Raw genomic sequence first — 26,622 nt, forward strand, 5'->3', positions numbered from 1 at the left:
ATGTCTCTCCGGCATTCCTGAGCTCTGCTGCAGCCCTGCCCACATGTCATCAGCCCCAGATAAATGTTTCAGTCCTCCTGACGGGCCCGGTTCTACTGTAGGTAAAATATCAGAACCTGATGTGGATCCCAGGACAGCAAGAAAAAAGAGATCAGAAGATACAGCTTTGATCCAAATAACTGGTGGAGAGAGCACAGAGCAATACAGGCTAAGAGTGATTTGGAAGTAGCTTGTTCCACTGAAAAAGTTGCTTTTTCAGAGCTCAATCCAGCCAGGGCAACCATCCTCCTGAACTTCAAAGCCCCCTCTTCCAGCTGCAGTGGTGTTTCTTCCCATCTCTTTTGCTGTGGGACCAAGCAACCGAGGACTACCACGAGGGTGCTGTTGAACAAAAATAGACTTGCCATCAGGTCTTTTGCCTGAACCAAAGCAAAAAAAATAGCCAGCTGTGGATTAGAAGAGAAAATGTGGGTCATGGTGTAACCAAAGGAGAATTTGGTCCATGTGGTGGACTTCTGTTCACACATTTCTGATATAATTGGCAGTGATAGGACCGGGCAGATGTGGCAATACAGTCATTCAGCAGCATCTTCAGTGGTCACACTCCCTCCAGACAGGCAGATGAAGGGCCCAGCAAGAGTTCAGCCTGCTTTTTGAGGATGCGAGGTTTCAAGGTGCAAAGCACACTACAGATACAGGTCTGGGGAAGCAAATCAGCTCCTGCATCCAGCTCTGGACACATGTGCACAGTGTAGCTTTATCCCCTCAAAGGAGCATTTGTGTGTTCACTGCTCACCCCCACACTCCTATTTGCTTTGGTCAGACAGGATTTTGGTGAAACTGAGGGGCATTCACACAGAATTTAATTTTCTCTCCTTGTCTTGTCTTTGCTCAGCTCTGCTCTTCACTCCTATATAACGGTGAGAGTTATAATTTATTTTCCGTAAGCCAATCCCGCTCATTTGCCTGGGCTGCCCCTGGACACAAAGGGAACAGACAAGGCAAAGGAGAAGAAAAACAGACTCGAGTAGGAAAGATTTGGGTTCCCTATTCCTCTTCATGCACCAAAGTAGCAAAAACATGCAGAGAAGGGAAAAAGGCTAAAGCAAAAACAGCAACAGCACTGGAAGACAACTGCTATTCCCCAAAAAACAAATAGCTCTTTCAAAATCAGGTTTATATACTCAGAGAAAGATCCCAGGGGACATATCCGTTTTTTCCTGCTGTGTAGATTTGTAAAACAAATTATGTACCCACCTGAGCATTGCATAAGATACCAATTAGAAACATCTGAATAAAAGAAAAACTGATGAGCCACACTGGTTAACTGCCATCCCTGAGTGATGCAGTCTGCTTCCATTTCTCTCTTCTTCCACTAAAACATAGTGGAGTGTTTTACGAGCCTCGGGTCTCATTTTCCAATTTGAAGTCTCAGAGATGCTCGGCACTGCGTTCTTACCCTGTAACTACCCCCCAGGCTCCCGTAATCGCACTCCACGGTCTACACTTGCCTCTCACCAGCTTGCAGCAGCCCTTTGCGAAACACTTTATCACGATTTCTACGTCAGCTTTGCCAGACCCATGATTTTTCCTGCCAGGTTTTCTTTCCGGATGGCAAATCTGAGTGGCTCTGCCTGCAACCAGAGCCGAGCCTGGCCTCCAACGCCTGCGGGAGACAGCACTCCCGACCCACGAAGGGAAAGAAACTTTTCCACCAAACTCTCCCCACTCGGCTGATAATATTTAGGCTTAACTCCACTGCTTCACTGCTCATCTGTAGAGCTGAAGCGTTTTGCTAAGGGTAAAGGCATCCCTCCCCTCTTCTCACAGACGCAGAAAGCGAAGCGCTTCAGTTAGACCAGGGCACAAGGTGCCTGGTAGAAGGCACGGTTGTTTGGGGTCTCTGACCGCCCGGGGAGCCCCTCCCCAGCTTTCATGACTCCCCACTTCACCCCCCAGCCGCGGACACGGAGGGACCCCACGCCGGGGCAACGAGCAGCCCGGGTGGCAGCACCCGCCTCCGGGATGCCCACAGGTGACAGGAGGGACGGGGATCCCTCCCGAGGGGTCAGGACCCCTCGGCGGCGTGGGGGACGGCCAGAGGGACGCGGCACGGTGGCTCCGGGGAGGGCCCTTCCCCCGGGGAGGCTGTGCCGGGACCTCGGGCAGGGCGAGCCCGGGGAAGGGTCCGTCGGCTGGCGGTGGGGCAGGGGCCGGTCCGGACCCCCGCCCCGCCCGCGCTCCGCCCCGGAACCGGGCGCGGCTCCCGCCGGCGGGCAGAGCCCGGCGGCTGCGGGCGGCGGCGGAGGGTCCGGGCCCGCCGCGCCTCGCCGCCCCCCGCCCGCAGGAGGCCGCCGCGGTAAGGACGGGCCCCGCCGGGGGCGATCGCGGGGTCCTCTCGGTCGGGAGAAGTTGGGCTGAATCCCGCCCCCCTGCCCAGGGCCGCACCCCGGCCGGACATCCCACCGCCCGGTCCCCACGGTGAGGCGGGGCTGGCGCCGGGGGGAAGGACCCCCGCCGGCTGCTCGGGGGCGATGCTCGGCGCTGCGGCGGGGATCGCCGGTGCCGCGGTAGGGAGGGGTAGGTGGGACCCGGGCTGGGCGCAGGTGCGACCGTACCCGCATGGCTGGGACGCGGTCCCGACCGCCGGTTTGGGTGGGAGCCGGTCCGGGTTGCGGGTGCAACAGTGCGGCGTCTGGGTGGGACGAGGCCCGGGTTGCGAGGGTGGGACGTGCGGGTGGGAGCTGGTCTGGGCTGCAGGAGCGAAGGTGGGATGCGCGGGCTGGATGTGGCTGGGGTCGCCGGTGCGACGACGCAACGTGGAGGTGTGAGGTGGTCCGGATCGCCGGCGTGGTGTGTAGGTACCGGTGGTCCAGGGTGCAGGTGTGATGGTGCGATGGGCAGGCTGTGCCCGGGTGTGACAGCGCGTCTGCTAACACGTAGCGTACGGCTGCCGTGCCTGCTCCCGGCGCTGGGCCGCTTTCAGGCGTTTGTTTTGAAAGGTTCTGTTATCCAGTGGTTTGGGGACAAGGTCTGCCAAGTCCTGCCCGGGTTTACTTACATACTTGTCTCATGCCTTATCCTCCCTTTTGCTCAATAGCTCTGCAATGATGAAGTGGCTTCTTGCAACATCAGCACCCAAAGCCGAATTCCAGAGCTTGGGGGCGGGGAGGGACTGCTCGAATACACTGATCTTAGGAGAAATACCCCAAAATGGTGTTCGTGGTCCTCCCTCCCAGTACCGGGTTGGCACTGTGAACTGGGTGCCGTTCTTTTCGGATTCCTAAGACCGGAGAATTTCTCTGAGTAAACCTGCTGGTTGCAAAACACGTTAGGCTCCCTGGTAGACTGCAAGGAAACTTCTAGCCTAAGTCAGTTAACAAGAAAAGTTGGAGTCAGCAGTTACAGTAAAGGTTGCAATCGTCCTACTGAACTTGCACAGAATTCGGGCTGCCTGGACACTAATCTTATTTCTTTTCCATCCACTTAAGCTTGTTTTTCCACTACACAGAGAAGCAGTGGCTGCCAAAATTGCGGGTGGGGGGGGGAGGATTGCAGGAACCTATGAGCATATGTGCGCTCTTTTGCCCTGTTATAAATTAATAATCCCATTCTAGGCTGTTGTCCAAGAATTTTGCTTCAAAAATGCAAACAGTGTAGAAGAGCCATTGTGTAAAAGATAATCTAAAAGTGGGACAGGAAGGGACCTGGCAGGTCAGCAAAGCTAGGCACTGAATGATATTACGCCTTATTACACACCGCTGTAATTCATTTGTTCACGGTCTCCCGGGAAGGGGAAGTTTCAGAACTTTGCTGAACTCATACTATAAATATTTTTCCTCAATACTTGGCTTTCTCTTACTTTGTATTTGCACAGTGATTGCTTAGTTCTCCCAGTCTGATGCTTTTCTCTCTTATCAGTGTAGAAATAGGAGCAGCACGCTTTTCTCTTCGCTGTGCAATGCCAAACAAGCTAGAACTTGCCATCTGGTTTGATGAAAGAGGCTCCGGCTGCTGCTGATCCCCAGCACTCCTGCGCTGGGCTTCTCGCTCTCCGACTTGGATGAGCAGAGCTGCAAGGCTCGGAGCTCCGTCCAGTGCCTCTCATACTTGGACACCTCACCTAGAAATAAATACCTCATCTGGTAGGTATTGCAATTAACTTCCTCCTCGGGCTCCTCCGGTCCTGGGATGAGGGTGGGAAATTGGGATTTTCATCCCCAGGTGTCCGTTTGACTTTTGCTTTCTGCTGTCAGATCTGATCTCATTCCAGCCCTCTTATTCATCTCCTTTTAATTGCGTTTCCCCATGCTCTGTGCTGGTGCGGTATTCTCCCAGCTTTCTCCCACTCGCTCTGTTGTGAAGGGAGATTTAAGTAGGATGGGGTCTCCCTCGCTTTCCATAGTGACCCCTGCCAAACTCAGACTGACCCCTCCTGTGGGACTGGCTGCCTGATCCTTTTAGGTCTGTGCTCTGTTTATTACAAATTTTCCTCTTTTGTGGCTGAACTCCCAGTTTTACTGAGCTGTGTACCAAGTGGCTGCGCTTCAAATGTGTTGGAAGCTGAACTCTACCCCTTTCTTGTGTTCAAGGTATGCCAGATAGGTCTCCCAGAGCAACCGAGTAGAAAATTGTTCTTATCAAAGTAAACTAAGTTGCATTTTGTCCCTCTTCCCCCCCCCATTTACTTCCATGTCTTCAATTATTGTTATTTTTTCTGCAACGATTATTCTGTTGGTGAGGGATTTTTAATCCCACCATGGTACCTTAACCAGCCATGAGTAGAAGATGGGAGTAATTCGACAGCAGGTAGCAACACAATACCATAGATTAAGCAGTGCACAATATTCGTAGAGCTGAAACAGTCGGGTAAACTTCAGACAAACTCAGTGCTCATATCTAAGCTCAGATTTAACTCCCAGTTGAATATCCTTGCTCTTAATATTTGCAATAAGGTCTATCAGTAATGATTCAGAGGAAATACCACCCACTGAATCAACAAAGTCAACTCGGAGGATCACACAGTGGATCAAAGCCAGCTCTGCTTGATATGAAGTACTGCAGTTGGTAGGTGCAAGCAAACACATCACAAGGAGTTATCCCTGTTGCGTTCGTTAACATTGTACATGGCTTTTTATCTAACTAGGTGAAAAATAGCTCAATATTTTGCAGAAGCTAGATACAGCCCGGCAGCTTGGTAGCCCTGGTGTTCAGTGTAGGAGGGACGCTCGAGAATGGCTACGTCCTTCTGACCTAATATGTTATAATCTCTTTGGTATTATCCACCAAACTCAAGTTTATTCCAGTGTTTCTCTGCATTGCGTGTGCAGCAGTCCATCATACAGTGCTTGTGAGCATTGTGCTGTGGAGGCTGCCTTCATCTCCCAGTAGAAAAAGCTCTGAGAGCACCAAGTGCTACGACAGAGCGGGCAAACAATCTGTATTTTAATTGTACAAAGAGCTCTTGGGTGCTGCGCTGTCAGCTGAGATGTTAAGACAACATTGGGAGAAGGAAAGAGGCTATGGCAAATTTTGAGCCTTGGCTTTCTCCTTCTAATGGAGGGTGGCATTATGCTGGTAGGTCACGGCATTCCAGTTGTTCCAGTTCTGCAGGCGTGCTGTACAAACTGGAGCGAAGAGCAAGACGGGAATGCTTCAAAAAAGGGTTCGCTACGTTTGTGCGACTTCTCGGTGCCACTCAGGATCCTCTTGAAGGGCAAATATCGTCTGCTTCCTTTTTTCCTAGGAAAAAATAACCAGTGAGGAATGGCCAAGCCTTATGATTGCTACCACATGTTGTCAGTGGTAGACAAGGAGCCTGTTTTATGGAACTGAATGTGGAAACAAATAGGGAGAGGGTGCATGGGGCTCATGAGCCCCCGAGTCATAGCTTGGCATCTACAAAAGTGGCTGCAGTTAAAAGAAGCGGTTGTACAGTGTGGCAGGTGAACTTTGGCTGCAGTTTTGTCAACTTAGCCTTTCACATCTGCGGAAAGCATCAGGAGAGGGTCTAACAGCGTGACAGCTTTTCTGTTTGATGTAATGAACAGATACTGTTCACAGATTCAGCTGTTTCTACTAGTTTGATACCTGAGCTGACATTTCAAAGCGCTGGGAATGCTGAAGCGACAGATCAATGGAAATCTTAAGCAAGCAATAGTGTTTGCAGAAAGCTCTATGGCGTATTTCGAGATGCTCTGAGAAACCTACTGAGCTGATAAAGGAGGTTGGGGAAAGGCAGAAGGAGGACTGAGAGCCAGTGGATGAAGTCCTCATCCCAGCATGGGAGTCACTCAGCTGGTTCCAAAATGTTTCGGTATCCTAAAAGTTACAGCTCAGTTCAGCAGGGACATTGCTCCAGCACGATGTCCAATAAAAACAGTAGAAGCAAATGAAGAGCTGCCACATCTTGTAGCTGGTAGGGCGCAGCGTTCGGCTTGGCATGGCTGTAGCAGGTGTCACCAGTTGGGGCTATTTTGCATGAACTTCCCAGTTGTTTTTCTCACCATGCCCATTATTTTGCCTTGGCTTTGGTGTATATGGTATTAATTTGGGGGAATGTTTAAGGGCAGAGGAGGAATTTGCTCTTTGCATTGCCGCTTCAGTCTGCTATGCAGGTGTTGTTGGTCAGTCCTTGGTGCTGGGAGGACTTTCCCAAAAGGTCCCATTGGTAGGTTGCGTAGCTGCTCACAGAGTGCCCGCAGGTTCAGTAACACTGATTTCTCCCCAAATCCAACTTGCGAAGCCTTCTGCTGCCTCTGCTGCTCCCAAGCTGATGGTTAATGCCGAAGCAGGACACCACTAATGGCAGCAGACCACCTCGGGACTGCGCTGGTGTTCACGTTTCCAGCTGTGAGATCTGAGTCATGTTTTAATGAGCAAGGACAGTGGAGGAATGTGGAGATCACTCCAGGAAAGTGTGGGAAAGGAGGCACCCTGCAACCATAAAACCTCTAAATTTAGCTCTGGTTGAAAATGGAAAATGTTGGTGATTTTGCCCTTGCAGAGGCCAGAGGAGTTTGGAGACCCACGGCTCTGCTCCGCTCTGCAGCGAGCCTCTCCGCGGGGCGTCGGGGCTGCCGGCCCCCCCTCACCCCGGCAGGGCCGGTGCGCACGGGGGACCTGCCAGCCCCGGCCCCAGCCCCGTCCCCATCCCCGGGGCTGCACAGTGAGCTCGTCCCTTGCTGGAAACACAGCCCCTCTCCAGCTGCCCCGGCTGTGGCGGGGACGAGGGGAGGGAAGCGGCAGCAGCCCCTTTCTTCTCTCCAAGTCGATGAATGAGGATGGCATTGTTTCTATTTATTTATTTATAACTTTGGTGAGTGGCTCTGTTTGTGTCGGTGTAGCTAAGGAGTAACTTTGTTACCCTCCGCTCTGTCAGTTAAATTGTGTTATTTTTAATAAGGCAGCTATCACTGTGCTGCTTCTGTTCTGCTGGTTTCCTCTATCTGGAAACTGTCTACTTCTCGTCCGTCCTGCTTTTTGTTGTCATGGCGTGGCATTCGCTGAAAGCGGCGAGCTAAGCGTTAGCTTTATTCTTCTGACAGAGGCCCCAGATGGAAACAGAAGTTTCCATAGTACAAGGCAGCAGCTTCTTGTGAGCAATGGTTTTCTTCCCACAGCCGGCCATGGAGCCCAGCGGTGGCAGATCAGCTCTTTCCATCAGCTTGGGGGTTTTGCCCCCTTTGCTGCCTGGAGCTGCGGACCCTGGGCGGCTGCCTGCGCAGTGTTGGTCGTGTGAGTAAGGCTCCCTCCCGCCCCAGAAACAGCCACAATCTCCTCCTTTGTGCCTTTCTAGCTCAGAAAAAGGCTGGTTCATTCTCTGAAGCAGATTAATTACTTCTGCTATTTAAAAAAAAACAAAAAAGAAATCCTTTAGAGTTGGTCGGCTTAACTTTCAGCTGCGTGTACAATGCAGTAAAGCAGATGTGCTCGGAGCCAGAGCAAGAAAGTTTGCATGGAAAAAGAAAGTGTGGGTTGCGATATTTACCTGGCACTTCAGCAGCGGGCTCTGCAGTTTAGGAAGTGTTGGTGAGCGCGTCTTATTCTTGACTTACGTAGCGAGTGGTGCGAAGTTGAGCCCGCGATGCAGGCTAACTGGGGAACAAATATTTTTATTCCCTGATACATTTTATGACTTGTTTCCCTTCTGGTTTGCATCACGCTGATGTGGCGCCCGGCCCCCCGAGTAGCTCACGTCAGGAGCCTGGCTGAGCGGCTCCGTTTCTCCCACGGAGGGCTGCTTTCCAGCCGTCTTGGCGCTGCTCGCTTGTTTATGTGCTGATGGGCTGTAGTTCCACACTGCAGAACAAGCTGTCCAATATTCATGAGTTATTTTGTATTTACCCAGTCCTGAGGCTTCTTTCATACGCCTCGGGATAAATTCTGGGTTTTGTTATTTCCGTTACTCGGAATGCACTGGAGCTACACAGCCATTACCAAGCACTAAATATGGCCTCTATTCATCTAGAAGTAAGGTAAGGGAAAGGACTATCACAAGCTAAATTGATTTACAAGCCTGTAATTCCCAAACCTCTGTTCTGATAACACTTGTAAAGCAAGTGTTGGAGCAAGCCATATGTGCAGAGATGAATCACTTATAAAATGATATCCTAATATTAGTTGTGTATTTATCTATCAGGTAAACATAGTAATTTTCCTCTTGATGATCAACGACAGCCACATGCTCAGCTGGCATAAAGCACTGCAACTCTTTGTGCTGTGCAAACCTGAGGATGTGGCTGAACAACTGATTTCTTTGCAAACGAAAAAACAGTATCAACTATTTGTTTCTAAAGTGATTGAAATTATTATGCAGGAAAAACTAAAAGAGATTGAAGTGCTGATATAAGATATCCTGCATGTAAGTTAGACCTATATATAGTAAGGTCATTTTGCCCCAGTGGGAGAATTTCCCATCGTAAACCTCCAGCTGGCTGAACCATATTAAAATCCCTTCACATTAGTTCTAAGAGTGAGTTAGAACTGGAAAGGTGATGTCTAGGAGGACAAATTTAGGTCCTCTGGAAACAGCTGGACCAAGTACTGTAGCAAAATGAGGGGTTAAGCCAGTCAACATTCTAGGATTACTGCATTATAAAATAGGGACTTCAAACTTTTTCACCCAGCAGTAGAGAAAATAGTCTGAAAGCATCTTTGGAGTGGATTAGTTTTGAAATCATGCTAAGCCACTCTTCTGCTCTGTGCAAGAATTTATATTTTAAATGGCTCAAATGCTTAACTTCTTGAATTGGTAACCAGAGAACATGCTCAGCTGCTCTGAGTAATGTTCATATTCAGACAAGCTCGCAGGGAAGTACCTGGCAGTATCCGGGTCTGTTCTCCATAATGTGTGCAGTATGTACTTTGCCTGTGCCGTTAGGAATCCTGGCTATGCTCAGCCTTATCTGAACAGAAACATTCAGGATGTTTGCTCTTGGGCTGTTCCCCAGGTGAGATAAGAGCCACCATGATTCATCAGCTGTTGAATGGGAAAGCTGGTCTCCACAGGCGGGTGTCGTGTTTGCAGCCGGGTTGGAGAACAGCTGGAAAAATGCCGCTTCCTTATGTACCATTCTGCAGACTCGGTAGCTTTTTTCAGCAGGGACATCAGTAAACGTTGATATGGATCTGTGTAGCTCTTCGGCTTAACGGTGCCTACAGCTCTTTCCTCTGTGGACCTCCCACATCCCATCGGTTGTCAGGGAAGAGCCGTTCCCTGCCCAAAGATGTTCATCCCTGTGCAGGCGAGGAGGGTTTGTGCCTGTGCGGGAGAAGTATGGCTAAAACCTGCGCAGGGCCTGCCTGCCTCTCTCCCTCTGGAGAAGGGCTCAAAAAGTCTTTTTTCTGTAATCACATCTTCTTGTTCCTGCGGCGGCAGCGTGTGTGCAAGGGAGCAGAGTTCAGCCGCCTGGGCAGCCTTCATCCTGGCAATCCCTAAGCGGTTCCCCTGCAACCTTAGCATGGGAGTAATAGATGTATGCAGGATAAATAAACTGAATAAATACCAGGCTCTTTACTCAGCCTGTGCTTAGGAACACACACATCCTTCAGAAACCTGGTCTCTGCCCTTTGCTCTGGGTAGAACTGGTGATGCAGTTTAGGGTTTTGACAGAAAATTTTGTCATCACCTGTCCAAAGAAAGCACCCTGCATTTAACGGAGTGGTCTCCCCAGCTGGAAGCACCCTCCCCAAAACAGGATGTTTTTTTTGTTGCAGAAACTTCCTACCAAAAGAGCTGTGGAGTGAATGTATTGGATGTTTAAAGCAGATCAATGCCATTAAATACAAAGTTCCCAGAAATACGCATGTGCTGACAGTAGCAGAGTCCTTTATTTTCATTGTCATCTGAAGTATCCATCATATAAAGATTACTTCAGAAGATTGTGGGGTTTTTCCTCCTTATAGCACCATCTAAAGTGAATGTATTCAGCAGAAAAGCAGTCAGAGACTGTGGTCTGTGACAAGAGGGCTGAGGGGGTGCCAGTCTCCAAGGAGGATAGGGAAATTGGGTAAGAAGAGCCAGCAGTCAGCTTTGTATCTCCCTGTCTTCATCCTGTGACTTCCCGAGGATGCTCCGGTGACTCCGCTCCCCGAGGAGGGAGCAAGCCGGCTGTGTTCACCGTGCTCTCCCAGTGCCCAGGGAGGTCCTCGCTGGCCCACCCCATCTGCTCCCCAGCTGCTCCTCTGGCATCTCCTGACAGCCCCGCGGCACGGGATCCTGCAGGAAAGGCAACACCTTCCCTTCCTTGTGGTCGGCGGGAGGATTGGGTTTTCCCCCTAAATTTGTATGTCTTCACCTGGCCAAACCCCCTTGCAGTGCCCTTTCAGCACTTTCTTTGACACAGGTCCTTCTGGTTGCTTAATGCAGAGTTCAGTTCTCAGATGGATGAAGGAGTGTTGTTGAATTATCCAGATTTCTTTCTGGTACCCTAATTTTTCGCATGTAAACATGTGGTTGCATTCACTGGCTCCGTAGGAGCAGCAGTACCCAACAAGGTGGTGGCAGAGAAGCGGAGGCGAGTATGATACCCATAATTCTTGAATACTGGCTGTGCTGTTGTTTATTAATTTAGTAGCGGGCGATGCTGGGCATTTTAGGCAGGATCACCTAAAAAGAGCCATTGCAGCAGACCTCTGGCTGGCACCTCTCCTTGCCAGTCAGAAACAAGCTGGGTGTCTCCTTTCCGAAGCCCTTGACACAACTTACAAGACAAGCCATTGGCACGGGACCTGATTTGTCACATAAATGTAGAGCAGCGAGAAGACACTGATTCCTGCAATTAGGAAGAATATGATTCCTAAGGGCAAGTGGGGTGTATTTATTTATTATTTATCTGAGTCCTGATTTCGTGGACCAAGCGTGTGGGCAGGGGAGCCACTGCGCTGCGATCCAGAGGCAGCAGAGCAATGCTGGAGCTGTAGAAGGTCTTGGCTCTTCTTTACCTAACATGGGACTAAACTCTCAGTTCTTGATTTAATCTGTCTCATTTTGATGTAATTACTGTTCAGAAGGCCACCAAATCATCTGCTAGAAAATCGGGGTGAAGTTGGGCTGATTTGCTCGGGGAAAACCATGAGCCCTCTCTCTGAGCAACCTGAGAGCCAGGTTGGTGGGACAGGAGCTCAGACGTGAGGGGATGGATCCAAAAAAGGATTTATGCCCTTAACACCCTGCATCCTTGTGGTCTGGGGGCAAAGCTTTGCCCCCCGGGACAGCGCTCAGCTCTTTTGGGAGACGAGCCTTCTGACTCCCCACCGGCTCCCGGCTCCAAGCACATCAGTGTGAGGCTGCCGCTGCTTCCTGCAGAGGAAGAGGAGGCCAGGGTTGCTGAGGAAACCCTCACTGCCCAGACGGTGCCCAAAGCCTTCAGGCAGAGAGGCAGCCCCACGCGTGGACGCTTTCTGGTCCAGCCGTGAAAAGCAAATGGCTGTGCTAGGGCTGAGTTACAGCCAGTTGATGGACCTCGGCTGGGGACTGAGGTTGTCAGGGTGAAGAAGCATCCGTCCATCCGTCCGTCCACCTGCAAGTGGCTCCCACGCAGGCTGGTGTTAGAGCGTGGCGAGGGCGCGGGCAGCTGCCTGCAGCAGCCAGGCAGGGCTGCAAACGCCTGGGAGCAGCACCAGCGACACATGGGCTGGGAGCAGGGGCCGGGATCCAAACCCCCTCGTTTCTCTCAGCTGCTGCCCATTGCTGCTGCTGTTAATCTGTCATGGCAGAGCAGCCCTGGGGCTGGTTTTTCCGCCTTTTAGCCCAATTTCTCTGCTTCTGCTTATTTTTTATGTGGGAGACGATGCAGCCTTTCTAAGAACACAAACGTTTCTGGCATATCTCGCAGGTCCAGGCTTCAGATGAAACCTGATGGGAGCTGATAGTCTTTTAAATTTCTTCCGTGGTTGCGAGGACAGGAATTTGCAACATCAACAATCCTTTCTTTGCGGGAATTTTTTTTCTCTGAACTTTTTATTTTTTTCCCTTAAACCTGCTGTGAGCCCCGTCCTGCTCCCAGCAACCAGATTAGCGACTAATGTTTTGAGGACTTGAGGATATCGCATCAGGAGTGCACGTAACTTAAAATGAAATTTATTCGCTGATGTAAAACCTGTCATGAATTAATGGTTGTCTTGGATCGTATAAACACGCCCTCAGAGTGCTTCCTACAGCAGGGTGGGGAGCTGTGCAGAGTCATTTCCCTGGACATTGAATTGTTGTGGTGAAACTGCCTTAAATAGAAAGCACGTGGGCAAGTTCTGCTCTTAAATGCTAGCTGACTTTGGACCAAAGGGCAGAGATATCAGTGTATTTCTAATAGTGGTGGAACTGTACTCATTTACACAAGGGTTGAGGTTCCCCAGTAAGGTAGAAAAACTCTTGCTGTGGGCTCCAACTTTTGATCTAGTTCAATTCAGGGCAGAGAGCCCACAGAGTAAGAAAAAAACAGTATTTGAAGTCTAACTGCTACCCTGAGCCAGGCAGGATGCCTCTGCTAAATGGGCTGTGTTGAAATATTCACAATTTAATAATAACTGGCTTTCAGTTAACACCTCCTGAGAGGCTGAGTGGATGCATTTTACAGCTGTGGCTCACAAACTAGTTTCCACGTGAAATCTCGATCAGAAAGGCACAGAGATGTTTTCTGTTAAAAAGAGCTTTTAAAGTCTGCAGAGCCTGCTCAGCCCATGAAAGCCCGGCTGGAGTGAAGGGATGCCTTGGAGAGAGCAGGATTCCCATCACCGAGCCCCTGCCTAGGGGGACACTGCCTGAGCCCCCAACCTTTGCTGTGCCGCCCCTCTCCCAGCTGTCGATCCTGGGGTGAGCAGCCTTGGCTTGGACACCCTGCTGATTTTGAGCTGTCCTGGCTCGCCCAGCATTTGAAAGACCTCTGAGATCTTGCAGTGTGTAAAACCCCGGTGCCATAAAGCCAGAAAACCCCGCGTGGGTGATGCAAGGTGCGAGAGGCTGTCCCCACCACCTGCCACCCCCACGCTCTCCATCCCATCCACCCCGGCCAGCCGGCTTCCTCTTCCTCTATTTTCTTTTGGGCTTTTTTTCCCCCCTTTCCTTTGCCAGATCCTTTTCCTGCTTTGGTCATTTCCCTGCTCTGAGTCACCCCACGCCAGGGTTGCTTTCGCCTGCAGATGTGTGGTGCGGTGCAAGACTCCCAAAGTGTCACCCTCCCAGCGGCCAGCGCGGAGTGAATGAGGGGGGTGACAGATGACATGCAAATGCCTTCCCTGGAGGCTGCAGGAAAGTCTTCTTCCCGAAGACTGGTATTTGCATGCGATTAGACACCGACATCCTGTTGAACTTTCTTAGAGCGTGTGATTTGCAGACACGCTCGCTCGGGGATTTAGTCTTTATTGACTGAAGGCTCCTTGGCAGGGAAGGAGACAATGAGCTGGCTGGGGAGCCGGTCGAGGAGGATCCTTCATGTGAGAGAGACAAGAAAATAATTTGGCTTCAGCTCCGAGGTAGGAATTCTTTCCTCTGTCCATTTTCTCTGTCCTCATAGCATCCTGTGGAGGTGTTTAAAAACAAACAAGCAAAGCAATAAAAAGCATTTGGCTCTCGTCATTTCTGTTTGTGCGACAGCTTCCCACCGAGTGGGAACCGGGAGAGTCAGAGAAAGTTCCCACCGCACTGTCCGTGTTGCTGGGTAACAGTTGCTGCTTCTCACGTGACCCCCAAATCATAGTAATAAATTGCATCGCAGAATATCAAATGATGCCAGAGTCGCTGCAGCGGGGTGGGTGCGGGAGCGTGCGGGTGCTGGAGCAGGGAGCGGGGGGGCCTCCCAAGCCACCTTACCCCCCGGCCTGGATTTCCATGGGATCCAGACCCGAGTCCCGTTCCTTCCCAGCTGGGGCCAGGACACCTCGCCGGCTCCCGTGGCTCAGCCATGGGCAGCGGGGACGAAGCCCTGCAGAGACGGGGCGAGGCATTTTGCAGCCTGCTTTGCTGCAGTGCAGCTGGGAGCCAGCACCCTCCGTCTGCGCGAGCGAGTGCTGGCCACCTCCGGCATCCCTCCAACCCGAAACCTCCGAGGCCTGGGGCAGCGTGGGAGGGTGCCGCAGGGCTCGCGTCTCCCGCGGGAAGCTGTTGAAATTGGTGCGGCTGGCTTGGCGCTCAGAGGCAGAGGGAGGGCTGGTGCCTTACTTCTGGCCGGGTCTCCCCCGTGGCAGTGGCCGTTTCTGAAGCAAAGGTCTGACAGCTGCACCAGCTTGGTTGCACCCTGGCTTACCGGGTTGAGGTAAGCTGGTTATTGAGCATCTTCAGACAGCGTTACTTTTGTAACAGAGGATTTTCTAAACCCATTTCAGTCTAAGCTAGTCCAGCCTTTAAATAGAAATAAGGCTTTAGATGTTGCTGAACGTCCTAACATGAACATTCTTGAGCATCTCACTTGAGTGTGATTTGTGCGTGGTACATGTAGCAGCCTGAGGATTTATTTACTTTTTTATTTACTGGCGAGGAAGAAGGCATCAGCGATTATTTTTGCTGGTGTAGGTGTAGTTAATCCTGGTGTACAGCCATCGCTACCGACACATACAGAATGGGCACATTGCCCACTTGTGTGAGACATCACTCAATATCGTAGCTTATATTTGGCCAGGGGAGGGAAGCTGTTCCTGCACAAAGTATCCTAATGGTGGATGGGACTGAATCAGGACAATGTGTTTTTGCTTTCTTTGTAAAAGAATAAGCTATACTAGGAGAATATATATACTTTTATGTCAGTATGGCCGTGGTCCCTTTTGTCAGTGAAGTCCTCTCTGGGAGTTTGCTGCCAGAAGAAGCCTCTGATACAGCTGAGGACCAAGAATAACTAGATCTGAAGGCGACAGAAGCTACTGGCTATGGCAGAAAAAGGACAGAGCAGCAGTTGTTTTGCATGTTGGGTCTGACTCGCGGCTAATTTTGCTGTAGTCTGTGGGGCAAACCACATCTTTTGTTTGCACACTTCGATTTCCCACCGTACCCTTACCAGCAGCTCCCCTGGGAGACTGAATACGCTGCCGGTTCCTACCGACACCAATGGGCCCACACCAAGGGGTCAGGTTGGTTTCTAAAACAGAGATTTGTGGTCCCTCCCTACTTCTTTTGGTGCGTGGGAGGATGATTTCATGAGTCTGTACGTACGCGAGCTGTTCAGACGCTGCACGGGAGAACACAATACTACAAATGAAAGCAAGAGGAGAGGAGGAACAAACCCATCGCGCTTCTTGAAGTGGTTTGGGAAAGCACAAAGCCAGGATGTTGTTTCTTTTCACTGACTGAGTAGTCTGACATGTTGCAAAATACAAAGGCTTGGCGTGTTCCCAGCGGCAGCGTGAAAACTGGAACTACTCAGAAGCAAAACCTATCATTAGCAGTCAGCCAGGCAGAACGGGCTCCGGAGTGCCAGGAACGGGCATGGAAGGGAGGAGGAGCTGAACAGCAAAAAAAAGCTTTTCTTAAGGGCCAGCGGAGTGCCCCAGCAGCGTTGCAGAGGGAAGCAGGGAGCTGCGAGGGCTGCACGTGGGGTCGAGATGCGCTCGACTCCTTCAGCGGGCAGCAAGGAGCTGCTGTTCCCCCTCACTCCCCCCCATCCTGCAGCTTGGGCAGTGGGTCTGTTCCCAAAAAATCAAAAATTTGAGCTGTAGTTTTTCTCCTTTTTGTTTTCTACTCAATTACACTTTGCTACCCTGAGAAATCACTTTTTACTTGTCCTCCCAGGTCCTTTCTGTGATCCAGGTCATCCTGGAGGCATGTAACAATTTAGACTGAAAGCTGTGCTGCGCAGCTCTGTTCTTCACAGCTTCATAGGATGGAGAAAGTATGACGTGCTCTGATTTATCTCCCACAGATGTCATCTCCCTAGGAGCTGACTTGAAGGACAGAGGGGCACAGAAAACTGAATCTGGGAAGCACCTGATTCAAAAAGAGGAGGAGGAAATTTTATGAACTGAATGGGATGGATGCAGGGAACATCACAGCTTTGCAAACCCAATGATCCGAAAAGTTAGCGCCGTGGACTGCAATGTGGCTGCGGCCAGGTGCAAGAGGACAAGCCTTGATGGTGCCTTTATGTTCCCCAAAGGAATCTCTTCAAATTAAGAGTATTCTTTTGCATTGATGCTTCTTTAGTTGTCATTCCCTGCACGGTCTAACCAGCCTCTGAGGGTGAGAAGCACGATGAGGCGAGGGTTGCGTTTGTCACAGTGGATGCAGTGGGCTGTGGGTGTCCCCACGGCACCAAGCACAGGCGCGCCATCGGGATGTGCCCTCGGGAGCAGCACCGAGTGCCGGTGCCGAGCGTGTAGCTGGGCAGGGCAGACCACGGGTGCTGCAGGCACGGTCGGACACAGAGGCCGGGGACATTGCTTCCACCGTTGCTTCCTCCTCTATGGCCTGGGCAGCAAAAAGCAAAGCTCCGCATGTCCTTCTGCTGGCAGGAGGCAAGATGGATTCAGCCTCTCAAGTCTATCGCCTTGTCTCTTATTGCCAGGGGGCTTTCCTTCCCTCAGCCAGCATACTCTGAATGGCCTCCTGAGACAGTCAGGTAGATGCCTGCCTTTTTGATCCCTTAGCTGTCTCACACTGCTGGGATCATTTACCTGCTAATGAGCTCCTGTGGTCAGAGATAAAAGGTGAAACTACCAGCCCTTTAAGGATGTATCTGAGTGGCTTTGCAGCACTGTGCTTCATGGGAAATATGGAAAGATGTTGTGTTCATGATATATCACTCATATCTGTGTTTGTAAACAGATTTGTCACACCATCTGCAGAATCGTACTGTGGTCTCCTCCATATTTATTTCCTTTCCATTTATATGGTACAGCTCCTGTTTATTTTATTCCCTTTTTACAATTAGGTACATCAGCTGTCTTTTTTCTTCCCTACAAAAAGAATGCACGCTCTGTGGCAGAGAATATTTAATCAATCCAATTTGTTCAGCTTGGTGCATAAAAACACAAGCCGGCACTGTTCGGAGAGGTACCTGCCAGGGTTTGTTTCTCATCTCTTCACATCTGTGCAAAGCAGGTGGGGAGGAAAGGATAATTCAGAGCAAATCCGCCAGTAAACAGGATGCTCTGTCGGTATTTCCTGTCTCCTGTTTCACTGGTTGAGCTTAATTTTCAAAAATCAGCTAAGCCTAAGGTCAATAACGCTATTATAATCTGGCTTTCTGTAGCTGATATAATATATAATGACATATTTGTTCAACTGGGAGCAAAAAGCCAGCCCGCTTTGTTAATCAGGTGCGATAAGAAACTTGTAGTCATACGCAAATAAAAAAGTGATTTGCTGAGTATAAAAAGAAGTCAGACAGAGAGAGGCAGCTTGCGGTCGGCAGCCGCTTCTGCAGCCCCTCGGCTGAACGGCACGAGCCCTGGCACAGCTCCGGGCAGGGCAGAGCCAGGAGGACCATCCTCCTCCAGCCGGCTTTTCACCCCGCCAGACCACGAGGCTCTTCGTGCACACGCGGGGCCCAAAACCAGATTCTCTGCTTGGTGCGCACTTTCGCTTTGGGGAGAGGAAAGGGCCCGGGTTACAGCAGAGCCGAGCGGAGGGACGAGTCCCACCCAGTGAGCAGGGCTTGGCCCCACTGCCAGCCCTCGGGTTTGTGCCCATCCCCTGTGCAGAAGCAAAAAATCCTGGATAGTCGATTCCTCCTCCCAGGCAGGAGGCTGAGGGTCTCTGGGGAAGCCACCAAAGAACATGGCTGGGCAGGATAAGCTGTGCTCCACCCTGGATAGTCTTCAGCACTGCCCCTCACCGAGGGTCTTCACCTACAGGCGCTGGCAGAGCACCCCTGGGCTCGATGCGTGTCACAGGGTAGGGTTTGACCACAGCTCCTCAGGAGTGCCTCTCCAGCCGCATGTCTGTAAATACGCTGCAACGAGGGGTGCAGGACGCTGCCCCAGCACCAGGGCTGTGACCCCGGGGCAGGACGCTTTCCCTTCTCTCCCTTCGGGGAGGCAGGGTTTCTCTTCTGCCCTGCACTGAGCCTAACCCAAATTCCTGGGCTTGGGTGCAGGGGAGCGGCTGGAGTGACTAACTCCAGCAAGAATTTGACCAGGAGTGAGTCAGGGCTCTGGGCTGCAGACAGTGATGACAAATCTTAGAAATTCAAGCTTATACTTTGGCAGGAGGGTTTATTGTTTGGGTTTGGGGTTTTTTTGTTTTTTATATGGTCCTTTTTATTACTTTTCCGCTGCACAGTATGTTCTCAGATGGTATATTTGCAACTTCACGTTTTTCAATTGAGACCATCATTTTTTCGGCTAACTGAACAGTGAACAGCTAGGCACTTGGCCAGTTCTTTAGCCTTTGAAGCAAAGGGAAACTCTGAAAGATAGTTTCTCCAGAGCCTCTAAAACAATTTTCTGTGTCCGTATCCCCCTAACTCCACCACCCCTCTGCCCCTTGCGCAGCGCAGCCTTTGGTGCTGTGAGCTGGGTGTGCCTGCCAGAGTCCCACCATCACCTTGCCCCAGCGGAATTGTTCGAGCTGTCTCGAACATCCCATCCCACTGTACTTTCCATCTTTCCAAGAGGCATGTTCAGGCCTGTAATATCATGCCCTAAATATCTGCCGCAAATAAGTGAGCACACTTTTTGGCTGTGTAGTATTTCCCAAGGGGTGGCTGCCAAAATGAGACTTTTGGGTAAACCAGCAGCCACGCTGCTCTGCTGCGGTGAAAAAGCCAGGACATTTCTCAGCAGTGCAGTCCCCAGGAAGAATCACAAGGCAGGCTTATTACTAGTTTTATATTTTTATATATATATCTGTAAATAATATATGTATTATACGTATGAAATTTATTATTTTAAATAACAAGATTATTTCCAACCATTGTAAATGGTCTATCCTTTATCTTTGCTTTCTGGCAAATAAAACTGTTCAGAGACTTTCAGTTCCGATTTTCAAGTCCTTTCCCTACATGCTGCAGGGCTAGAAACCCTTGTACTGGAGCTGCTAAGGAAAAGCGATATTCTCCCATAATCCCTTCAGTCCCCGAAGTGCTGGGTTTTAGGGGCCAGCTTGCCCCAGGTTATTCTGAGCCCCGTGTGGGCTCACCAGCCCAGGGAAGCAGAGGTCCCACTGGCACAGCAGGGAGGGGAGGTAGGGCTGGCCTTGGGTCCAGCAGCTGGCCCCAGATTTGTCCCCCTTCCGTGGGAGAGCTGGCCTCACTGGGAGCAATTCAGCTTTAAAACGATTGCATTCAGTTTTGTAATGGATTAAATGACTAACTTAATCACTGCGGGTCTGAAAAATAAAGATCCTGCCTGAAAACATGGAATTTGGCACCAAGGGTTAATTAGACTTGGCTTTGCTATTTCTCTATGCTGGATCAGCTCCTCGCCCTCTTACGGGCCATGTCCTCCAGGGAGACGGGCCTCGACGAGATGCTGCCCATCTCCGAAAAGACGCACTGCTGTGTTCATGGCCTCCTGCTGCTGCCCCTTCGCTTGCAAGCCGTTGGGCTCTCACCTTATCACGCACAAGCACCACATTTTGCAAATACATCTGCTATTACAGCAGGCAAGAAGAGATTTAAGTGAGTGCTATAAAACTAACCTCCACATCAGTCAAAAGAAACAAAAGCAAAAAATAACGGGGTAATCGGATGCTCTTATGAGCAGGGTAGGCTCAAAATGACTTCTCCATCCCATTACAGATGCTTAGAAACTGCACAGCCTCTCCAGCGCAGTGAGATTTTAAAGTGGTTTAATGGGCATAAGGAGTTCAGAGCTGATAATGCCGCTTCCAACCTTATCCTTTCACGGCATGAAAATAAGTAGTGGCTATTGACTGGTGTAAATTGGATACTTACAAAGCTCTATTTGCTGGCTTAGATGTGCTAAGAGTCTCTCTACAGAGTTTTCAGGGTCTGAATGTAATGTGTGTGGTTAAGGAGAGGATATATTGAGTTTCCCTAACAGAGGACTGGTTCCAGTGTGTGCCCTGCATGCTGGAGAGCTGGTGTAGGAGCAGGGATCTCCTGCAGTTGAGCTTTACATCCCGACTGCTAGGAGGAAAACTAGGGCTGTTAGAAAGTTGTCGGTCAGTCCAGACAAACTTCTCACTTTGTCTTTTCTTTTTCTTTCAGGACAAACTGTTCACGATGTCGATCAAAAAGGAAGGTGCCCACAAGAAGTGGGTTGCCCTGAAGGAGAAACTCGGACCCCAGGAGACTGACCAGTCAGAGGCCAACCTGGAAAATGCAGAGCCGGAGCTGTGCATCCGTCTCCTGCAAATGCCGTCCGTGGTGAACTACTCTGGGCTGAAGAAGCGGCTGGAGAACAGCAACGACGCCTGGATGGTCCAATTCCTGGAGCTGTGCGGGCTGGACCTGCTCCTGGAGGCCCTGGACAGGCTGTCTGGGCGAGGAGTGGCCCGGATTTCTGATGCCTTGCTTCAGCTCACCTGCATTAACTGTGTGCGAGCAGTCATGAACTCCCACAAAGGCATTGAATACATTGTGAGCAACGAGGGCTACGTCAGAAAACTCTTCCAAGGTGAGAAGACATCTTCCTGCTTCACCCATCGCATGTGGCATGGGGGGAGAACTTTTCTGTTGCTTATCCTCCTGCCCTGCACTAGGCTTGCAAGCTGTTGATCGCAACTGTTCAGTGAAAGACATTGTTTTCTTTAAGCTATTGCAAAAAATTGCATGGAAATGGCATTGCCTTTGCCACTCAATGCTATTTAGATGGGCTCATTTCCACACAGATGTCTTCATAGTTCACAGAGAAGCCAGGGATAAACCCAGCCTTAGCTGTATGCGGGCATGAGAAGTCCTTGACCCTTCAGTTGTCAGCAGACATTTGCTGTTTGGTCTTTCTGAGCCCTTAGGGCAGGAGAAGGGGAGCTGAAAGGACTTGGAGTCTTGTAGCCTGTAAAGAAGAGAGAAGGTGGCATGTCTTAGACTCAAGAGAGATTGTTCTCTGCGCTGCTTGGTCTGTTCCTTCTAGAAGATGCTAGGTAATACCACTCACTTTCTCCTGCCATTCACTTGGCTCATTGTTAGGTATGAAAGTCATCAAGGCATCTCCTAGGATTTATTGTACAGCACTTAATGATGATGGTGCTGGGAGGATAACTTCTGTGCTGCTCCACAGAGCTGAGATCACAGCTGCGCCCAGTAACCATTATTAATAGCTCTTTAAAATGCATTTAGTCTGAAAGCTAGCTTGCTCCCCTCTTCAGTTTTGAAGTCCTCTTCCTTCCTTTCCACCCTGTATTTTCTCAACCAGTGTGAAATATAGAGCTGGCATTTTTCTGCTGTGAAAAACAGGGGGGTACCCTGGGCTTTTCAGTAGTCAAGCTTCTTTGTGCACTGATAAAGGAAAAATAAGATGGTCTAATCCACTCCTCCCAGCTCCCAGGGCTCTCAGAGAAAGAGTAGTGGAAAAAGGGAATACATGGGGACTGTTTAGAACAACTGGCCTACTTGATATGCATATTGGGTGTTTCTGCACTAAAAATAAGACTCATTAATTGAGGAAAATGGTTCATCTGCTGTTCTAGAAAATACCCATATGTGAAAAGTGGAAATAAAATGTGTGATTGTGAGTGCTGACACCTTGGCTGCTGTTGCAGCACGCCGCTGGTACGTGGAAGAGATGAACACATACAAACTGGACCAAAATGCCGATAGGGTACCTGAACTAGCATTTGCTGTTCCCACTAGCAGTTACCACCAGATATTGCTATTAGGATGGAATATCTATAAATTGAGATATCTTTCTTTCTATCCTCCACATACTGGCTCCAGTCCTTCAGTCTTTTTGTACAACTGGTCATAAGCCATGTAGCAGGAGACACTGAGATTCAGAACATTAATGTGTCATTATAAATCCTTTTTTGTTTTTTTTTTGTTTCTTCTCCAGCACTTGACACAACTAACGTTATGGTCAAAAAGCAAGTATTTGAGCTCCTGGCTGCACTGTGCATTTACTCATCAGATGGCCACGCTTTGGCTTTGGATGCCCTGGACTATTACAAGGCAAGTGTAGGGCTGCAGCAGGATGTACTGCTCTGCTCGGATGTATGCAGCTGGATCCATGTACCACAGAAAAGGGCTGAAAATGAAGGTCATTTTGCTTCATTTTGTTAAGAGAGGCAGGAATTTAAAAGGTGACGTCTGTAGGAGTTTTGGCCTGGTCAGCAGAAGCCCATGGTACTGCTCTGTGAGTTGTCTGGGCAGATGACTGCCAACCATAAGGTTTCTTCTGGCAAAAAAAAGCGCTACCAGTTCAGCAAAATGGATGGTGTCACATCCATGGGTTTCACTGGCCGCAATGCCAGGTATGTGGCTCAGTTATCAGAAAGCATAAAGGGATCCAAGAAGAGTTTCACTGACCTTCTCTGCTGACCAGATCCTGCTCCATGATGGAGAAGTGCTGCTTTTACCTATATCTTTCTGTCTTGTGCACAGTGGGATAAACTGAGAGGTTTTAAGATGCTAATTCCATCTGAGAGCCTGCACCAAAGTGGTAGATGTTTCTGAGCTGTCTGAACAGAAATATCACTTGTGTTATTAACAGAGTGTGAAGAACCAGCAGTATCGATTCAGTGTCATAATGAACGAGCTCTCCAACACAGATAACGTGCCATACATGGTGACACTGCTGAGTGCTATCAATGCCATCATACTGGGGAAAGAAGAGCTAAGAACAAGGGCACAGATCAGAAATGAGTTCATAGGTAAGGACGGTTGTTGCATCTAACTTTCTCCAGAGAAAACCAGTTGTGAAGCAGTTTTCTTTTCAGATGTATCCGTAAGATGACTAGAGAGGGCTGGGGAGCAAAACTGCAAATATTAAAGGCAGACTCCTTTTTCATTTGTCTTTTGGTCTCTATTCTTTTTAACAACCTTGCTGCAACCAGATTTTTTTAACTTTGCTGCTTTCCCATAGCTTTGTTCTTTTGTAGAATCCCAGCAGCATTGTATCGCTTGAGCTTCTTCAATACATTTCTATAATGAACCATCTTATGGGGCCACATTTCCATATGTTAGAACTCCTCATAAGAGTAGATAAGGTTTCTTTGCCCTGTGTCTACTCAGTGTAGCCAGAGAAACTGCCCTGTGATTCAGAAATGCTTTCCAACTGCTTGAATACTGGGGTCCTAGGTACCGTTGTTAGGCTTCACCTGATGTAATGCGTGCATCTGAGCCGGTGAGCGTGGGCTCTGTTTCTCTCTGTGGAAAGCGAGGGACATTTCACAGCACTGTTCATCTGACCGATTTTAGATGTCTAATTTGGAACGAGGTGGCTTGTGCCCCAGAAGTGGCTGTTGCCCTCAGTAACTCCAGGGGGATGCTGCAGTGGTTCACACAGCTGCACACATGTACCATGGGTCTCTTCATTTCCCAGATGACCCTACCCACTTTGAAAGATCCATCTGAAGATATTTTCACTATTTCTCTCTGCAAAAAGTGGTTATGAGCATTACGTTATATAAAGATAATAATAGATCAGTGCCAAGTAGGTCATAATGCCAATATATATGTACTTTTGTCCTTCCAGGGCTTCAGTTGTTGGATATCTTAGACAAGCTAAGGTAAGGATCACTGTTAATACTTTCTTTATAAATGGAATTCACAGTAACGTAGCTATGCAAACTTAATACTTACCAGCCTTCAGTTGTGTGAGTTGAAGTATACCTGGGTGGAGCGGACCATGCTAGTGTGCACCCATTATGCGGGAATCGGAGGCATTAAGCTGGCGTTAAGATGCTGTTGCCAACCGCAGTGTCACAGGGACAGCTGTTGGTGCAGATGGCATTGACAAAGGCTCTGGGTACAGATGGAGCAAGGCTCAGCAGCATTCTCGTGGAGGCTGTGTTTCAGACTGAGCCCAAAGTAATGGTATGGGGTCACTGAGCAGCTTTCTGTGTTCAAAACCTCTTCGCTGCTGGTGTTGGTCCCAGAAGCATCCAGCTAAGACACTTCACTAACACATATCTGGGCATACCCAGCTTTGCAGTTTCTTGATTTAAAAATGATGTTCTGTCAGAAACACCCATGATAAATTCTAGAATGTGTTATATGTGAGTTGCAGTTATCCATGTAACTGGAATTGGTCCGTTCAACCCCATAAAGATAAGGGAAGAGAAGATCTTTCAATACTGCCAGTTACCAAGGGTAGAGATCCTCCACTGAATGGTGTTGAGAGTGCTGAAAAAGTTGATTTTAGAGTGTTTGAGCTTATTTTAATCCAATTTTGAGTAACAAAGAAGGAAGTTCTTCAAACAGAAATGTCATTGGAATATTTTCAATTTGTTTTCACTTTAAGAAAAATAAAAAGAAGAAGGTGGCCCAGTTTCAAACAGGTGGAAATGCCACTCTGTTGTTACAGCTCTAAGGAGAAGTCATACAAAGCTTACACTGGGCCAGGTCATGCCATGAAAAGTTGCATTCATTTGTACGTGTCGACTGTAGAAAGAGGTACATTCAGTTCAATAAAGGATGCACTGATGGCATTTGATCCTATATAAATAAGGTAGAGTTGGGTACTTTCAACACAAACTGGCTGAGTCTGAGAGGCAGACATAAAAGCCATTTAAACAAAAACAATTCTCTGAAAATCACTGAAGGGCTCTCCAGCAAAAATGAATGCTGTAATATTGCAGAGACATAGAGGAGGAGGATCTGCTTATCCAGTGTGATACATTTGAGGAGTTCAAGATAGAAGATGATGAGGAATTATTAAAGATATGTGATGGGATAAACATGAACGATCATCATGAGGTCTTTTCATCTCTCTTCAATAAAGTAAGTAGGCCCTCACGTGGGGCACAAAGTCATGCAATGGCAAAGTTAACACACTTTGCTTGGAACCAGTCTTGCTGTGATGAAAAGCTGCCCTGTCTTCCAGGTGAGCCGCTCTCCAGTCTCCATCCAGCTCCTGTCCATCCTCCAGAGCCTGCTGCACTTGGAACCATCTCATGACTCCAGCCTCCTGCTGTGGGAGTCCTTGGACGCAGTAGTGAACAGAGCCCTTTTGCTCGCAAATGACAGTAAGAATGACATAACCATCCAGCCTTGCACTGTCCTCTTGTTTTCCCTTGTCTCACCCACTGCCCACAAAAGTCCTTCCCAAATGTGCAGAAAATAATTTATGGGACTTGCTAAGAGCTGAACAGAAGCTGGGACAAAGCTACACCTGCTGCATGGGGTCGAGTCTTGATGTGAAGCCCCAGCCATACAGATACCAGTGAGAGCTGACCATGTTTAGCAGTGTGCTTGGGATTCATGGGCTTGGGATTCATGGTCTTGCTTTGATGGTTAAGCTCTGAACTTTGGGTCATGGGAGTCAGTGGGAGTCTGTCCTTGTTGGCATCCCGCCGCTGGTGTTGGCTAGTCTTGCTGGCAGGCATGCTCAAAATAGTGTTTGTGGGCCAGGAGTGTGGGAAGGAAATTGCCTGGAAGCTAAAAGTGCAGTTAGGTAAAGTGACACCAAGGAGTGGCCTCTGTGGTTCCAGATCTTGTGCTTGGTGAGGGTTGTGTGCCCTGGCTGCCAAGAAAGCTAGTGTGATCCTGGGGTGCATCAAGAAGAGCGTGGCCAGCAGGACGAGGGAGGTTCTCCTTCCCCTCTACACTGCCCTGGTGAGGCCTCATCTGGAGTACTGTGTCCAGTTCTGGGCTCCCCAGTTCAAGAAAGATGAAGAGCTACTGGAGAGAGTCCAGCGGAGGGCTACGAGGATGGTGAGGGGACTGGAGCATCTCCCCTACAAGGAGAGGTTGAGGGAACTGGGCTTGTTCAGCCTGAAGAAGAGAAGGCTGTGAGGGGACCTAATAAATGCTTATAAATATCTGAAGGGTGGGTGTCAGGAGGATGGGGCCAAGCTCTTTTCAGTGGTACCCAGTGACAGGACAAGGGGCAATGGGCACAAACTGAGGCACAGGAAGTTCCGTCTGAACATGAGGAAGAACTTCTTCCATCTGAGGGTGACGGAGCACTGGAACAGGCTGCCCAGGGAGGTGGTGGAGTCTCCTTCTCTGGAGATATTCAAGACCCACTTGGACAAGGTCCTGTGCAGCCTGCTGTAGGTGACCCTGCTTCGGCAGGAGGGTTGGACTGGATGACCCACAGACGTCCCTTCCAACCCCTACCATTCTGTGATTC

The 26,622-nt window shown here is 49.5% G+C and overlaps 1 protein-coding gene across 16 annotated transcripts in view; it reads left to right on the forward strand.

The window, feature by feature from the left end:
* The first annotated feature begins 2,015 nt into the window (after positions 1-2,015).
* The window catches only part of INF2 (inverted formin 2), a 43,414-nt gene continuing 18,807 nt past the window's right edge, over positions 2,016-26,622 (forward strand). For 2 of the 16 annotated variants that reach the window (XM_075426699.1, XM_075426715.1), the window contains exons 1-9: positions 2,305-2,481; positions 3,922-4,145; positions 13,883-13,971; positions 20,598-21,006; positions 22,381-22,496; positions 23,038-23,197; positions 24,022-24,055; positions 25,127-25,268; positions 25,372-25,513. In XM_075426699.1, the coding sequence (XP_075282814.1) occupies positions 20,613-21,006; positions 22,381-22,496; positions 23,038-23,197; positions 24,022-24,055; positions 25,127-25,268; positions 25,372-25,513 (988 nt within the window). In that variant the 5' untranslated portion in view covers positions 2,305-2,481; positions 3,922-4,145; positions 13,883-13,971; positions 20,598-20,612. Of the gene's footprint in view, positions 2,036-2,289; positions 2,482-2,561; positions 2,581-3,921; positions 4,146-8,457; positions 8,478-13,882; positions 13,972-16,346; positions 16,537-16,574; positions 16,664-20,597; positions 21,007-22,380; positions 22,497-23,037; positions 23,198-24,021; positions 24,060-25,126; positions 25,269-25,371; positions 25,514-26,622 lie in introns of those variants that run through there. The other 14 variants (XM_075426702.1, XM_075426703.1, XM_075426704.1 and 11 more) reach the window with 14 other exon arrangements.

The sequence above is a fragment of the Opisthocomus hoazin genome, chromosome 7 (genome assembly GCF_030867145.1).
Source record: "Opisthocomus hoazin isolate bOpiHoa1 chromosome 7, bOpiHoa1.hap1, whole genome shotgun sequence".
NCBI classification, from domain to species: domain Eukaryota; kingdom Metazoa; phylum Chordata; class Aves; order Opisthocomiformes; family Opisthocomidae; genus Opisthocomus; species Opisthocomus hoazin.